Genomic DNA, 16,213 nt, shown 5'->3' with positions numbered 1-16,213 from the left:
TAAATCCCTCCAATTGACCTGCCAACAGCAATCAAGACTCATGTACAAGAGAAGGATGTACTCGGCACACACAAAAGGTACAGCTTGAGTACCCAGCATGAGTAATAGGGGAGTCTGTGCTATTGGACTGTACAGGACATCTACTGTATTAGGCCACACTACCAAGACATAGAGTCAAAGTAACTCTACATAATACCTAGAAACAAAAACAGGGAGGCTACCAAAAGGAGGAAAGAAACATGACCCAAATGAAAGAACAACAACAACAACAAAAGCTCCAGACAAAGAGTTAAATTAAATGGAGATGAGCAATATACCAAATGCAGAGTTCAAAACATTAGTTATAGAGATGATCAAGGAATATACTGAGGATCTCAACAGCATAAAAAAAGATCCAGTTAGAAACAAAGGATATACTGATTGAAATAAAGAATGATTTAGAGGGAAACAACAGTGCAGTGGATGAAACTGAGACTCAAATTAATGATTTGGAACATAAGGAAGCAAAAACCAACCAATCAGAACAACAAGATGAATAAAGAATTAAAAAAAAAGAGAACAGTGTAAGCAGCCTCTGGGAAAACTTTGAGCATTCCATTTGCATCATAGGGGTGCAAGTAGGGGAAGAGAAAGAGCAAGAAATTGGAAATCTATTTGAAAATATGATAAAAGAAAAGTTTTCTAATTTGGTGAAGGAAATAGACATATAAGTCCAGGAAGCACAGAGAGTCTCAAACAAGATGGATGCAGAGAGACCCACTGCAAGATACATTGTAATTAAAATGCCAAAGGTTAAAAATAAAGAAAGAATTTTAAAAACAGCAAGAGAAAAGAAGTTGGTTACCTCCAGGGGAGTTCCCATAAGACTCTCAGCTGATTTATCAAAAGAAACTTTGCAGGCTAGAAGGGATTAGTAAGAAATATTCAAAGATATGAAAAGCAGGGACCTATGGCCAAGACTACTCTACCCAGCAAAGCTGTCATTTATAATGGAAGGGCAGATAAAGAGCTTTCCAGATAAGAAAAAACTAAAGGAGTTCATCATCACCAAACCATCATTATTTGAAAGGGTTTATATAAATAGACTTATTTATGAAAAAGATCAAAACTCTGAATAATGAAATGGCAATGAATACATATCTATCAATAACTAAATCTAAAAATCAAACTAAGCATACAAGAAGAACAGGACAGGATTATAGATACAGAGAGTGTTTCGATGGTAGCTGGATGGTAGGGGGTATGGGGAAGTGGGTGAAGAGGTGAGGGAATTAAGAAATACAATTAGGTAGGTAGTTAAAGGAACTCATCTAAGAAAAAGAAGATGATCCCCGCAGGCCCCAGCAGGCCCCAGCAGCTTGCGGGGAGCAGCAAGAAGTGACTGCCATTGCCTCTCTTTGACCCCGCCCCCACATACAGCATCACAACCCAGTGACTGAGTTGCCCTGCCCTGGTGAACACCTAGGGCTCCGCTCCTCATATGTAACAGGTGGGAACACACCAAAACATGGCTCAAGAAGAACTCAAAGCCCCAGAGCCGATAAATCTAAACCACCAGGAAATACCCAACCTGTTAGATGCACAGTTAGATCACAGTAAAATACTGGTGATCAGGATGCTCACAGAAGTGGTCGATTTTAGTCACAAATTAGAGGAACAAATGAAGGCTAAACTAATTGAAATGAAGGGGAATACACAGGAAACCAACAGTGATGGAAAGGAAACTGGGACTCAAATCAAGGGAGTAGACCAGAAGGAAGAAAAAAACCAAACAAAAAAGTATGAAGAAAAAAGTATGAAGAAACAAGAATTCAAAAAAATGAGGAGAGGCTTAGGAACCTCCAGGACATCTTTAAACATTTCAACATCCAAATTATAGGGGTACCAGAGGGGAAAGAGGAACAGCAACACGTGGAACACTTATCTGAACAAATAATAAAGGGGAACTTCCCCAATCTGGCAAAGGAAATGGACTTCCAGGAAATCCAGGAAGCACAGAGTCCCAAAAGAAGTTGGACCCAAGAAGGAACACACCAAGGCACATCACAATTACATTAGCCAAGATGAAAATGAAGGAGAGAATTTTAGAAGCAGCAAGAGACAAGGGGACAGTCACCTACAAAGGAGTTCCCATCAGACTGTCAGCGGATTTCTCAAAAGAGACCTTACAGGCAAGAAGGGGCTGGAAAGAAGTATTCCAAGTCATGAAATCCAAAGACCTACAGCCAAGATTGCTTTATCCAGCAAAGCTTTCATTTAGAATGGAAGGGCAGATAAAGTGCTTCTCAGATAAGATCAAATTCAAGGAGTTCATCATCATCAAGCCCTTATTATATGAATTGCTAAAGGGACTTTTATAAGAAAAAGAAGATAAAAAATAGGAACAGTGAAAGGACAGCAAACTCAGTTATTAACAACCACACCTAAAACAAAAGCAAACTAAGAGGACAGCTAGATCAGGAATGGAACCATAGAAATGAAGATCACATGGAGGGTTAACAACAGGGGAGTGGGAGGAGGAGAAGGGGGGAGAAGGTACAGAGAATAAGTAGCATAGATGGTAGGTAGAAAATAGACAGGGGGAGGGTAAGAATAGTATGGGAAATATAGAATCTAAAGAACTTGTGACAAGTGGACATAAACTAAAGGAGGGGAATGGTGGGGTAGGGGGTGTGGGGGTGTGCAGGGTGGAGGGGAATGAGGGGGGAAATAGGACAACTGTAATGGCATAATCAATAAAATATATTAAACAAACAAATAAAAATGAAAACACAGCTTTTCAATATTTATGGGTTACAGTAAAAGAAGTTCTAAGAGAAAAGTTCGTAGGTATACAGGCCTACCTCAAGACACAAGAAAAATCCCAAATAAACAATCTAACTTTACCCTTATTGGAACTAGAAAAAGCCCGATAAAACCCCAAGTAAATAGAAGGAGGAAATAATTAAGATCATTGCCAGAATAAGTGAGATAGACTGAGGAGTTGCACAGTTAGTCCAGTGCTGTGGAACACCGAGGCCGTTGTTTCCCCCTGGTTCTCTTCAGTTTCCTTATTTAATAATTAAACTCTTTTGCCAAATCACCTGAAGAAATATTTGACAATAGAGACATATAAAGTCTCTATCCCAGATTTAGGAAGCTATTGTTTGAGGTAGCTCATGACTGCTTATATTTCTTCACTAAGTGCTTATAAATAATCTTTCATAGGCCTAAAATCTTATCAAAGAGTGGGCAAACAAGTTATATGTCTTTATTTTCTTAAACCTATATCTCTACCTTAAAAACAAAATGAGCTGAAATTAAGGTTGAGCACTTCTAGTTTCATGTAAACTTTTTGGCTGTTTTTTAAAAAATACTTTTATTTAAAACACTAATGTTATTCAGCTTCTAACATGAATCAGATGCAATAGTAGCAATTCTCAAAAACCTCACCATTTACTTGCAAAATCTGTAAATAAGAGAACAGCTTGCTAAAATGTATAATCTAGATAGAGTATTCTAGGAAAATGCATTTCTGTGTGTACAGTAGGATTAATCGACTGAGGAGTTGAAGTCACAGCATTGAATTAATTTTGAAACTCTACAGAGTAAAGAAATGCAGGTTTAGTTCTTTATTTCTGAGATTAATAACTTTATGATTCTGAATGTACTAATGTGACATTAGAAATAAAAGTCTATTATAACAAGTATATGAATACAAGTAGGTCTGTCTGGAAAAAGTCCAGCCATTTTTAATGTAATGCAAATGATTTGTGTGACATTGATCTAACCTGGCAGCAAAGGAGAGTGGACCGGAATGCACATGCTTGAATAATGATGACTTCACTGTACCAGTCAGTGGGTGTGGTAGACACTGTTCAATAAGGATGTGTACTGTGCGGCCATCTCGTTAAAAATGACTGAGTGAGCAGGATAATGAATCTGCATCACATTTTGTGTTCTTCTAAGTGTGATCTTCACCAGTCCTCTAGCTCAAAGGGGAGACCATTCCTCAACAATATGAATGGGCGGCCCAACAACACTGGCAGCCAAACGCAAAGTTTACTTGCCTTCACTACAGCATTTAAAACAACTATTCATTTGAGATCCCAGGTATTTGAGATCCTAGAGCATAAAAGAAATTTGCTTATTACAGCAGGCATTTTCTGTCATAAATGAATCCCATAGGAAACCTCAGTAAAGATCCCTCAAGGAACATAGTTTTTGCCATCATAGCTGCCCATCAAAATGATTAAAGAGAAAATGTACACTGCATATAAAATAGCAACCGTAAATTCTATATATATATATAATAAGGTCCAAACAGTTTCTACCACTCCTATCTGAACACTATTTATAGTTTAAAAATGCAAACAATTCTGTTAGTATATACTGTAGGATGTATTCTTATGAGAGAAAGAATCGGTATGTTTTAAACTGATGCCATGCTTTTAAGACATAAGTAGAAAGCAATCATCCTCTACTAAACAGTGACTGTTAAGACATCCTCACCTGCATTTGAAAGCAGCAACCTAAAAAAGATCTTATTCAATGGTTAGTGTAATATTTCCTTTGATTGCAAATTATTTAAGGTATATGTCAAAACTTCTCCACGGGGAAGGCTGAGGTAAGATTAGTGAAAGTTCTATTCAATCTAAACCTATTTTGAAAAATGTGCTTCTTCACATTAAGAGACAGTGGCAATGTCAGTAGGAACAGAAAAAGAGGATGAGGAGATCAGGACAAGGAGAAGGATGAATAGAAGTGTAACCATAATAATTAGTAACAGTAGCTCTTGTTATGAAGCTGCAAAAACAAGACTTGAATTCGTCAATGATTAGTGAAACCTGCCCTCATTCTTTATTATATAAAGTAATTTTTTCTCCAAAATGTGGAAACAATCCAAGGGTCCATAGATGAATCAACATACCTACAATTACAAAATCCACAAAATACACCTAGAATTACAAAATCCACTCATCCAAGGATGGTGGAAGGCAGGAAGGGGTGGTGGGGTGGTAAATGGCACAGGGAAAGAAGTATTTAAATCAGTCCAGGCATGGGAGCTGGCAAATGCTAGCTAAAAAGCTGCAGAAAAACAGGTGATCCTGGAAGACTCACAAGTTTTTAAAAATCTACATATAGTGTCAGGAATTTTGGGCCTCATGTGCACCATAGACAAGAATCCAAGTTCCTCAGAGAGAAGTAAATATGTAGAGGGGCCTGGCAAAATGAACCCTGCTTTCCTTGAGGGGGCTATGAACATGGAAAGAGCTACAAAGACCCTTTCCAAACTACTTAACCCATGTGAGTGGCAGGTGACTCATTGGCCTGCAGAAGCCTTAAGCTTGTCAGGAGGTGAATGCAGGGAAGGGAGATTCTCTGCAGAGGTTGAGAAACTCGGTGCAAACTTCAGGTAGACAATTTTGTCTACCTGAGAAGAGTCTGTTGCTTAAGAAAACCACCAAGGAGAAGAGGCTCAGTCATGGGTCTTTGCTTCATTGGCATTGATATTGAACACAGGAAAGTGGATAGAGAAGAGGCAGGAACTGATAACGTATGAGGACTGACTGCAGGGATGAAAGCCCAGGGCAGACCTAATCCCAAATAGTAAGGCTGATTCCTCTCTACGTTTGACAACCACTGGTGCATTTCAATTCCATTATTGAATCTGCAAAACTTACCTTTTAAAAAATATATATATTTTATTGATTATACCATTACAGTTGTTCTATTCCCCGCCTTCATTCCCCTCCACCCACACACTCCCTCCCCCACCATTCTCCCCCCCTTAGTTTATAACCACCTGTCCCAAGTTCTTCAGATTCTATATTTCCCCCACTATTCTTGCCCTCCCCCCTATCTATTTTCTACCTACTGTCTATGCTATTTTCTGTGCCTTCTACCCCCTTCTTCTAGTCCCACTCCCCTGTTGCTAACCCTCCATGTGTTCTTCATTTCTATGGTTCCATTCCTGATCTAGCTGTCCTCTTGGTTTGCTTTTCTTTTAGGTGTGGTTGTTAATAACTGTGAGTTTGCTGTCCTTTCACTGTTGATATTTTTCATCTTCTTTTTCTTAGATAAGTCCCTTTAGCATTTCATATACTAAGGGCTTGGGGATGATGAACTCCTTGAACTTGACCTTATCTGAGAAGCACTTTATCTGTCCTTCCATTCTAAATGAAAGTTTTGCTGGATAAAGCAATCTTGGCTGTAGGTCTTTGGATTTCATGACTTGGAATACTTCTTTCCTGCCCCTTCTTGCCTGCAAGGTCTCTTTTGAGAAATCCGCTGACAGTCTGATGGGTACTCCTTTGTAGGTGACTGTCCCCTTATCTCTTGCTGCTTCTAGGATTCTCTCCTTCATTTTCATCTTGGCTAATGTAATTGTGATGTGCCTTGGTGTGTTCCTTCTTGGGTCCAACTTCTTTGGGACTCTCTGAGCTTCCTGGATTTCCTGGAAGTCTATTTCCTTTGCCAGACTGGGGAAGTTCTACTTTATTATTTGTTCAAATAAGTGTTCCACTCATGGCTGTTTCTTTCCCCCTTCTGGTACCCCTATAATCCAGATGTTTGAACATTTAAAGATGTCCTGGAGGTTCCTAAGCCTCTCCTCATTTTTTTGAATTCTCATTTCTTCATTCCTTTCTGGTGGGATGTTTTGTTCTTCCTTCTGGTCCATTCCATTGATTTGAGTCCCAGTTTCCTTTCCATCGCTATTGGTTTCCTGGACATCTCCCTTCATTTCAATTAGTTTAGCCTTCATATGTTCCTCTAACTTGTGACTATAGTCAACCAGTTCTTTGAGCATCCTGATAAACAGTGTCTTGAATTGTGCTTCTGAGAGGCTGGCAATTTCTCGGTTGCTGAGAGTTATCAGCTCTGGGGCTTTGAATACTTCTTGCGCCATCTTTTGGGCTGTTTGTGCCTGTTGTGTAGCAGGATCGGAGCCCTAAGTGTTCACCAGAGCAGGGCAACTCAGTTGCTGGGCTGTGACGCTGTATGTGGGGACGGGGTCAAAGAGGAGCAATGGTGTCCTGTCTGCTGTGTGGGGCATGCACTGCAGGCAGAACTGAAAAGGCACAGAGAGGTATGGCCATGAAGACCCAGTCCTGGGGGACCTGTGCCTTGCCATGCACACAGAGAGGACCGATTTTCTGCTTTCTAGCATGTCATAGTCCAAAAGGCTAGATGGCCTGCACAGGCAGCTGCCAAGTGTTAAACAATGGACAGCTGAGCCCACAGCAGCCAATGACTATGAAGCACCCAACTACCAGTCTCACCTGTGGTTGCAGGCCCAGCTCAGGCAGCACTAGGTGCTGCTGAGTGCAGAATCCCATCTTGGAACTTGGAGGTTTTGGGTTGCAGAGGTGACACAGGAACCAGCTGCCTTGGGTTCTCCCGCCTTGGAAGAGCCACTGTCAGCCTCTGCTTCCAGGTGCTCAGGGGCTCCTCAGGCTGGGCAGCTTTGGCCCTCAAGGCGGGTGCTTTCTGGCAGCCAAAGGAGGTCTCTTCCACATGGATTGTTACATTTGATAAATCTCTTGTGGGCAACAATTTATTGACTCAAGTTATATTTTACTAAAATCAGTGCCTTCGCTATCTTTTATATGTTATTGGTCATTTTTACTTCTGTGAATTGCCTGTTCATGTTTATTTTCATCTTGGAATGTTTGTCTTTTTTATTTGTGATTTGTAAGATTTCTCACTATACACTGATCACCAACCTTTCTCTGTTATGTGTGTTACAAAGTAAATTTGAGGAAACATAAGCCTGTATGTATGATTTAACATTATAATCTATTACGGCACTGTGCTACTTCTGTTTTTCTTTCTAGATGTGTTTCAAATGTCTCAAATAGTTACCTGGAAAATCAGTGATAACATTGTCCTATAAGCCTCCCATCACTGAAGTTTTGTTTTAAAAATAAATTTATGCCTTAGCCTGGAGAATGTTTACCATGAGACTTTAATGTTGTTCTTCTTGTCCAAAAAAGACAGGAATGATTTGCTGGCCTGGACAATATCACACATGGTGCATCTGTTTCAGGAGGGCTTTGAGAATCCTTGTGCTTTGATTTTCCTATTTCAATAAAATTTACATGATTTTCGTATTCTTTGCATTGCTGTTGGTTATGGTCAGTCATAGTGTGCCTGTGTTTAAAAGAAAGAGGTGATTGTATTTTTTTTTTGCCATGCCAAAGTATTGAATGTTTTTATACTAGGTTGATGAGAAGGATGCAACAGCCGGCTTCTGAGGAAAGAGAGAAGAAATGAGACATGCAGATCTAGTGTGATTATGTAGAGTAATAATCGTTATTTCAAACTCCCTTCAATTGACACGTTGAATATTCCCTGTTTCTGTAAGTGGCTAAGTGACGCTGTGCCTTGTTATGCAGGAAGAGGACATATGTTGTGTATACACAGTTGTGGAGAGAACACAGATTCAATAAGTCCTTTTAGAATATGGGTTCTCCATTATCAAAGGCTGAAATGAGAGTGAAAGTAACCAGGTGACTCTTCAAGGGGCTCCGAAGTAAAGAGAATTAGCTGCTGAACCAACGTCATCCAAAACCGGAAGGAGTTAGCTGTTGTATTTCTAAACACATGTACATTTTTATGGTAAATTACCTTAAATTAGAGGAAAGCAAATGACCTGACATGTCTTTGTGTGAGAAATAATGCTTAGTCTGAATGTACAGTAAAAACAAGGAGCATTACTAATCTCCCAAAAATCAAATGGAAACTTTAATCATTTTATGCAGTTCTAACTATTGAATAGTTTCTTTAGCAAAAGATAAAGCTCTAGAATTTTGCACCAAAATACTGTTAAAATATTAAGGTTATTTGCAAAATACTATTGTCATGTGAACACACTACTTACAGTCTTGTGTCATTGTGTAATGCTTGAGACACAGATATGCTTATTTTTCGGTATAATGTGGAATTTAAATACAAACTTAAATATAAGTTCACATAGATTTATTATTGTTTTATATTTACCAGTTTTTATCTTTGGCATGACATATTTATAACTCTTAAAGAGGTAGAAATCACTTGCAAACAAACTTTGAAATGTGAAGCTAAATTGTGGAAAGTCATTTTTGTCCCAGGAGGAACAACTACTTCTTGCTGAAATAAGCTGGATGGGACTCATCTATTAGGTATATTAGCTTCAGGCTTCAAAAACACTACTCTCTTTTATCCTTCTTTCCTGTTTTTGTAAATTTCCGGCAACAAAACAGAACACATTTCGTGACGACAAGTATAGCAGTTGCCACACAGGCCAGCAGGAACCCAATCACGTCCAAAGAGTGGTACTGGAACCAGTTGAGGTTATAGGAGGCTGGCCGCAGGTGTTTGGCTCCTTTGTGGCGCATGACAAACTCGATCCAGAAGACAGCTCTATCCAGGGGCTTCATTGGCTGGTCATGATGAATTCTAGACAATTTCATAGCATTCTCCTTATATCTGAAGGAGAAACACAAGGGTACCAACATGGAAAGGAATTAATATGCCTGAATGAGTTATTCCCATGAAAGGTTTCTGAAGTGTCACACATATGTTTCAAATAAATGTCATAGAATTGGAGAAGAGGTATATTTTTATTTGGGTCTTCATAGATGGTTTGACTTTAAAGTTTAAATTTTCTGGTGACAAATATATTACAAAGTAAAGATGGGAGATGGGGTGGTAGAGTCACATCTTTTTAGCCGAGGAATCATGGGATCCATTCTAATGGCTATTCCTGTGAATGAAACAGGGGCTACACAGCAGGTGGACAAGTTCAGTGACACAAGCTCACCACACAGGATGATCTGATCATAAATTTCTAACTGGGTGGGTCCTGGTGAGTAGTCTCATCCCAGGCCAATAGCTTTCTTAGTAAAAGGTTAATCTGTACCTTTTAAGAGCCAGTGTATTGTTCTTATGCATCAAGGATAACATGCCTTTGAAATGCCTGAGTCCTTTCTTGGTGGCATAACAGCAGGCAGCAGAGCACAATGACCTCAAACATCTGTTTTTGCCCACATACCAGCTGCATTTACTATACATGTAAAATGTTAACTATTCTGTCCCTACTTTTGTAAAGTAAACCCTTAATTTCAGTATAAAGAACATAGGAAAAATGCACATATCCTAAACAGACAGCTCAAAATTTCATAATACCTAGTCAATTGTCATGAAGTAAATACTTCAATGTACCTACTAGCTTGATACTGACATAGGGTGCCCAAGCTACTAGACACTCCTTATTTTCTTGAACTTTCAGTCAGTAATCCCTTCCACAAATTAACTAGTGTCATTACTGTAAACATCATAGATTAATTTTTCTTATTTATTAGAATCCTATTGTAATATTAGATTTTCTCTTTTCTGTAGCACTTGTTAGTTAATCCATTGCTATATAGTACCAGATATGTGACAGTACCACAGATTAGAGCTTTACAATGTTCAGTGGGCATTTGGATTGTTAATATTTTTTTTTAGTTATTTCTACTAATGCTGATGCAAACATTTTTGTACATGTCTTTTGGTTTACATATTTATACATTTCTGTGCTGTATATACCAAAATGGGGCATTATTGAGAAGAATATGTTGCTTAATTTTACAAATTTAGAGATATTTTTAGTTTGGGTTTCTCTTTCATTTGTATCTGCTTGGACATATACTCTTTATAGTTTGAAAAATTTCATGTACTCAGTCATGGATTTTCCCAGTATTGATGTTCAAATACATTTCTATTCTTTTTGTTGTTAAATATATATATGTTCTCCACTGTTGTACATATGTCAAAGAGGTTGCCTTTAAAATTGTGTGTAAAATCTTTTATTTTACTTATTTATTTTGTCATCTTTTTTATATTATAGAAAATGATGTTTGAAAATATGATTGTGAATAAAGGCTTATATTTTGGTCCTTCTTTTTGTCCACTTTTAATTTTTTTTAAATTTGGGATTTATTAGTATGTGTTACCAACGAATAACTTGTGTTGTTTTGAAAGACTAACCTATTCATTATTATGAACATTTTTATCTTTATTTGTAGAAGTGCTCTGGTCTACTCTTTGTGATAATAGCAGGGCTAACTCTTTTTCATGGTCACTGTTGAAATAGACCATTTTTTCTATGTTTTAAAAATCTTGTACACTGCAACTTAAGCATGCATTCTAAGTGTATATGAAATTTTAAAAATCCACTCTGACTCAAACATTACTTGTGTTTAAATGACTTAGTCTGTTTACATTTGCTGTAACTACTGACATCTTTATATATATTCACACAAAATAGGAGATAGCAATATCATAAGAGCCAAATTTAGGAATAAGCAAAATGTCCACAAAGTGATAAATGGATAAATAAAATGTGCTATATTGATATCATAGAATATTATTCAGCAGTGCAAATCTGACAGTGACAAAGTTAAACAACATTATGTGAAAGGAGCAAGTCCTTGCATGATTCCCTTATTATGAAAGGTCAAAATGACTAATCTGTAGAGACTGAAAGTAGATTAATGATTTCTTGGGAGAGAGGGAAGGTAGTGACTTCTAAGGCACATGACCTGTCTTTTGGGGATGATGAAAATATCCCAAATTTATATAATGGTGATAGATTCATAGCTCTGTATACATATTACATATATTTATATTCTATAATATAAACAGGTGCATTTTATAGTATGTGAGTAATAGCTCATAAAATCTGTTAAAATGATTATAAAGAAATAAATTTGAGTGTAAAGAAATTTATAGTATCAGAAATGTTAGATAATGAATTGCAAGATGTTATGATTTTTTTCTAGTTCATCATTATTTTTTCTCTGTGTTCTATAACATGTTTTTAAAAATTGTGTTTAAAAATGTGTTCTTACAATTATCTATTACTTTATATTATTGGAGGAGAACACTGTTTCACTAGTTGGCTATCCATTAAAACTGGAGTTAAAATGCAACTTTGAAATAGAAGAGTGGTTAAAAATAAAAATAGGTTTAACATGGGTTAAATTATGATAATGATGTCAAAATTAGCCTCTTCAAAATGGGATGAAGCTCATATGCACTTTTGACAAAGAACCTTTCTATTAACACTATTAAAACATGTGATACTTACGAAGGGTCATTAATGACTGTCTTCAATGCATTGAGAAAATCTGCACTAGACATTGTTTTGATGTCCAATCTGACAGCAGCTCCTTTTTTCTTCATGCGAACGATGTTATCAGGTTGATCCGCAAACAAAGGGAGGCCTACCATTGGGATCCCATGGTAGATGGCCTCATAGATGCCGTTCACTCCACCATGAGTTACAAAAGCTTTGGTTTTTGGATGACCTAAGATTGGGTGAATTTAAGCAAATTATGAATTTTGAACCTTGGAATAAAATGAGTATTTGAAAATAAAGGTGTATTTAGGAACAGATTAGTATGCACTTCAGACTGTATTAAAATGTCATTCAGAATTCAAAGGAAGAGGCTCCTACATCTTCCAGAGAGACAGTGAAGGCTTGCATAGATGATTGGTGTTTTTCTGATGACTTGAAAATGAATACAAGTTGTCAGTGGACAAATTGAAAGAGAATAATCTGGGTAAAAATATAAAAAGTGATTAACAAAAGTGGGGAGGCATGTTAGAACATATTCTCTAAATAAAGTGGTGAAGTCACTGAGTCTGAGATGTAGGGTGTCAAGGCAGCACCCAATGTGATGGCGGTGGCACAGGGTCAGAGGAGGAAAGTCTGTTTCTGTTACATATTATAAACAACATGTTATTAGTTCAGAAAGAGATTTTGACTTTTTTTGGAGAGAAAATGGAGAGTCACTGGAAAAAAAGATGGGCTGATGTTTTCATCAGTTGTATACCTTCAAGTGGGTTAAAAGTTTGGGGTAAGGAGAAAGTTAGGAGACAGGGTGATAACCCAGAAATTGTTGAGACATTCTGTGTGAGAGGAAATTGCACATGAAAGAAGTATTTTCTTTGTGGCCATAAGGAATGTGACTGAGTAGAATAAGATGCCAACTGTTATGTCTTATTCATTTCCCCTAGGACTGTGAAATACATGTAAGGAAGTTAATTTTTATTTCTGAGGCTATCAATAAGAAGTGTTCAAAACATTTCTTTCCTAGTGAACTGTTCATCACTCTGGATGAACTGATGCTGATTTCAGTGTTTTCCAGAATCTTACCAAGAAGATCATTCTGGGGGATCCATTTATACAGGCGAGTGTTTGGCCCTAATGTGTCTGGTTTTTTGCCTTCATATCTCCATATAACCTGTTAGGGTAAAGAAACAGAACTTTCCATGAGTCAAATTTCAACATTATGACATGTTAAATCTTAAATAGATTCAGAGACATCTAGTTCAACCCCTCCATCTTATAGAGAAGGGAATGAGGACAAGGCACGGTGGATAATGAGAACCAATAAAACTGACATAAGAGGAGTAGATACTCCAATTGCATGTACTTGTTTTTATATTCAGACAGGTGCAAATGCAATTATGATGTTAGGGGTTAGACAAATGAAATTATTAATCACCTTTTCAAGCAAATTGCTAATTGTCTATTCACTTATTTTATTTTAACTATTATACCAGCTCTCATCTTCCAGATTTCATGTTACCCTGTTTATTTCTTTTTGAATTGTGGAGTGTGGTTTACTTATTTTCACTAGTTTTATGAGTTATTTTATTAGGGTCTTATATAATTTGATTTACAAAATCAATGTATTCAACTATTTTTGAAAATTGAATCATTCTGATGTTTAATAATTTATTAATAGTAATAACAAATTCCTGCTTTAAGAGTATGTTTAGCTTCTTTTAAATAACTAATTATGAATCACTATTTTCTCTAAGAGAAATTTCAAGTGGTTATTTTTACATGAATTCTGTGTTATCACTCTAGCTAGGACTGAAATTTCTCTAAAATGTAGAAGAGCTTTTGGAAAACCCACCAGCACTTCAAATATGATGGTGATGTTAAATTTTATGCAGCTGACTATTAATACCTCACAATGTGCTGCAATGCATGGACATTGTTGACTAATGTGGTTAATTAATCATAAATGACCAAGCAACTTCTAAGTCTGGTACCTGAATTAGGTTGTTTTGAAATTTCTAAGAAAGCCTCATAAGGTGGATCTAGTTTATAACTAGTTAACACCTATTTGTTATGTGTGCGTTACGGTAACTTCAGGTTCTCAGCAAATTAGCGTAGATGAGAGGGAGAAAGCTCCATTATTTATTTATTTATTAATATATTTTATTGATTATACCATTACACTTGTTCTATTCCCCCCTTCATTCCCCTCCACCCACACACTCCCTCCCCCACCATTCTCCCCCCCCTTAGTTTATAACCACGTGTCTCAAGTTCTTTAGATTCTATATTTCCCCTACTATTCTTGCCCTCCCCCTATCTATTTTCTACCTACTGTCTATGCTATTTTCTGTACCTTCTCCCCCCTTCTCCTCCTCCCACCCCCCTGTTGCTAACCCTCCATGTGTTCTTCATTTCTATGGTTCCACTCCTGATCTAGCTGTCCTCTTGGTTTGCTTTTGTTTTAGGTGTGGTTGTTAATAACTGTGAGTTTGCTGTCCTTTCACTGTTCATATTTTTCATCTTCTTTTTCTTATATAAGTCCCTTTAGCATTTCATATAATAAGGGCTTGGTGATGATGAACTCCTTGAACTTGACCTTATCTGAGAAGCACTTTATCTGTCCTTCCATTCTAAATGAAAGTTTTGCTGGATAAAGCAATCTTGGCTGTAGGTCTTTGGATTTCATGACTTGGAATACTTCTTTCCAGCCCCTTCTTGCCTGTAAGGTCTCTTTTGAGAAATCCGCTGACAGTCTGATGGGTACTCCTTTGTAGGTGACTGTCCCCTTATCCCTTGCTGCTTCTAGGATTCTCTCCTTCATTTTAGTCTTGGCTAATGTAATTATGATGTGCCTTGGTGTGTTCCTTCTTGGGTCCAACTTCTTTGGGACTCTCTGAGCTTCCTGGATTTCCTGGAAGTCTATTTCCTTTGCCAGACTGGGGAAGTTCTCCTTTATTATTTGTTCAAATAAGTTTTCCACTCGTGGCTGTTTCTTTCCCCCTTCTGGTACCCCTATAATCCGGATGTTGGAACGTTTAAAGATGTCCTGGAGGTTCCTAAGCCTCTCCTCATTTTTTTGAATTCTCATTTCTTCATTCCTTTCTGGTGGGATGTTTTGTTCTTCCTTCTGGTCCATTCCATTGATTTGAGTCCCAGTTTCCTTTCCATCACTATTGGTTTCCTGGACATCTCCCTTCATTTCAATTAGTTTAGCCTTCATATGTTCCTCTAATTTGTGACTATAATCAACCAGTTCTGTGAGCATCCTGATAAACAGTGTCTTGAATTGTGCTTCTGAGAGGCTGGCAATTTCTTGGTTGCTGAGAGTTATCAGCTCTGGGACTTTGAGTTCTTCTTGCGCCATGTTTTGGGCTGTTTGTGCCTGTTGTGTAGCAGGATCGGAGCCCTAAGGTGTTCACCAGAGCAGGGCAACTCAGTTGCTGGGTTGTGATGCTGTATGTGGGGGCGGGGTCAGAGAGGAGCAATGGCGTCCCGTCTGCCGTCTCCTGCTGTGGGCCCCCACAGGTGCGGCAGCTGCCTCGGTCACTGGGCCCACGTGTTTCGTCCCACTGCATGCGAGTGTGCCACCGCCATCAGCCCTCGCCCCCTGGGGCCTGTGTGGTCCGTCTCACTGTGCTCTAATGTGCGACAGTGGTCAGTCTGCCCCACAGCCTGACTGGGTCCGGGCCACTTGGGCACCTAGGTCGGGGGATCTGTCCTGCCCTATCCTGCTCCGCTGCTGGCTCTGCCCCTCTTACCATCCCCGTTGAACGGTTCGATGTAGTCGGACTTCTGTTTAATTCAATTTTCTGTTCTTTGGCTGTGTCTTTGTTCTCCAAACCTTTGTTGTATTCAAACGTGGCTGTGGGAGAAGGCACAGTGTTTCCACCTATGCCTCCATCTTGGTGGAAGTCCAAAGCTCCATTATTTAGGAAACTGAAAGCAGTTCACGAATACCCAGAGAGTTTGAATATTTGATGTGCTGGAATAATTTACTAATATATATATATATATTAGTAAACCATATATATATATGGTTTACTGTCTTATGCTAGGCTTGCTTTTGGCTGACTCTTTTTTATGTTTGTTTGTTTACTTCTTTAAACAGGGGGTTATTATTCTGATGGGTTG

The 16,213-nt window shown here is 38.1% G+C and overlaps 1 protein-coding gene across 2 annotated transcripts in view; it reads right to left on the bottom strand.

Moving 5' to 3' along the window:
• LOC118984145 (UDP-glucuronosyltransferase 2B31-like) overlaps positions 1-16,213 on the bottom strand; it is a 46,284-nt gene that overhangs the window by 14,679 nt on the left and 15,392 nt on the right. Inside the window, exons 4-6 of one of the 2 annotated variants that reach the window (XM_037041926.1) lie at positions 13,166-13,253; positions 12,095-12,314; positions 8,556-9,450 (exon numbers count right to left, since the gene is read on the bottom strand). In XM_037041926.1, the coding sequence (XP_036897821.1) occupies positions 9,171-9,450; positions 12,095-12,314; positions 13,166-13,253 (588 nt within the window). In that variant the 3' untranslated portion in view covers positions 8,556-9,170. Of the gene's footprint in view, positions 1-8,555; positions 9,451-12,094; positions 12,315-13,165; positions 13,254-16,213 lie in introns of those variants that run through there. The other variant, XM_037041933.1, reaches the window with a different exon arrangement.

Source organism: Sturnira hondurensis, unplaced genomic scaffold (genome assembly GCF_014824575.4).
Source record: "Sturnira hondurensis isolate 20B ecotype Veracruz unplaced genomic scaffold, ASM1482457v3 Scaffold0000566, whole genome shotgun sequence".
NCBI lineage: Eukaryota > Metazoa > Chordata > Mammalia > Chiroptera > Phyllostomidae > Sturnira > Sturnira hondurensis.
The sequence above is the reverse complement of the archived record's forward strand: the minus strand, read 5'-3'. Positions and strand labels throughout refer to the sequence as shown.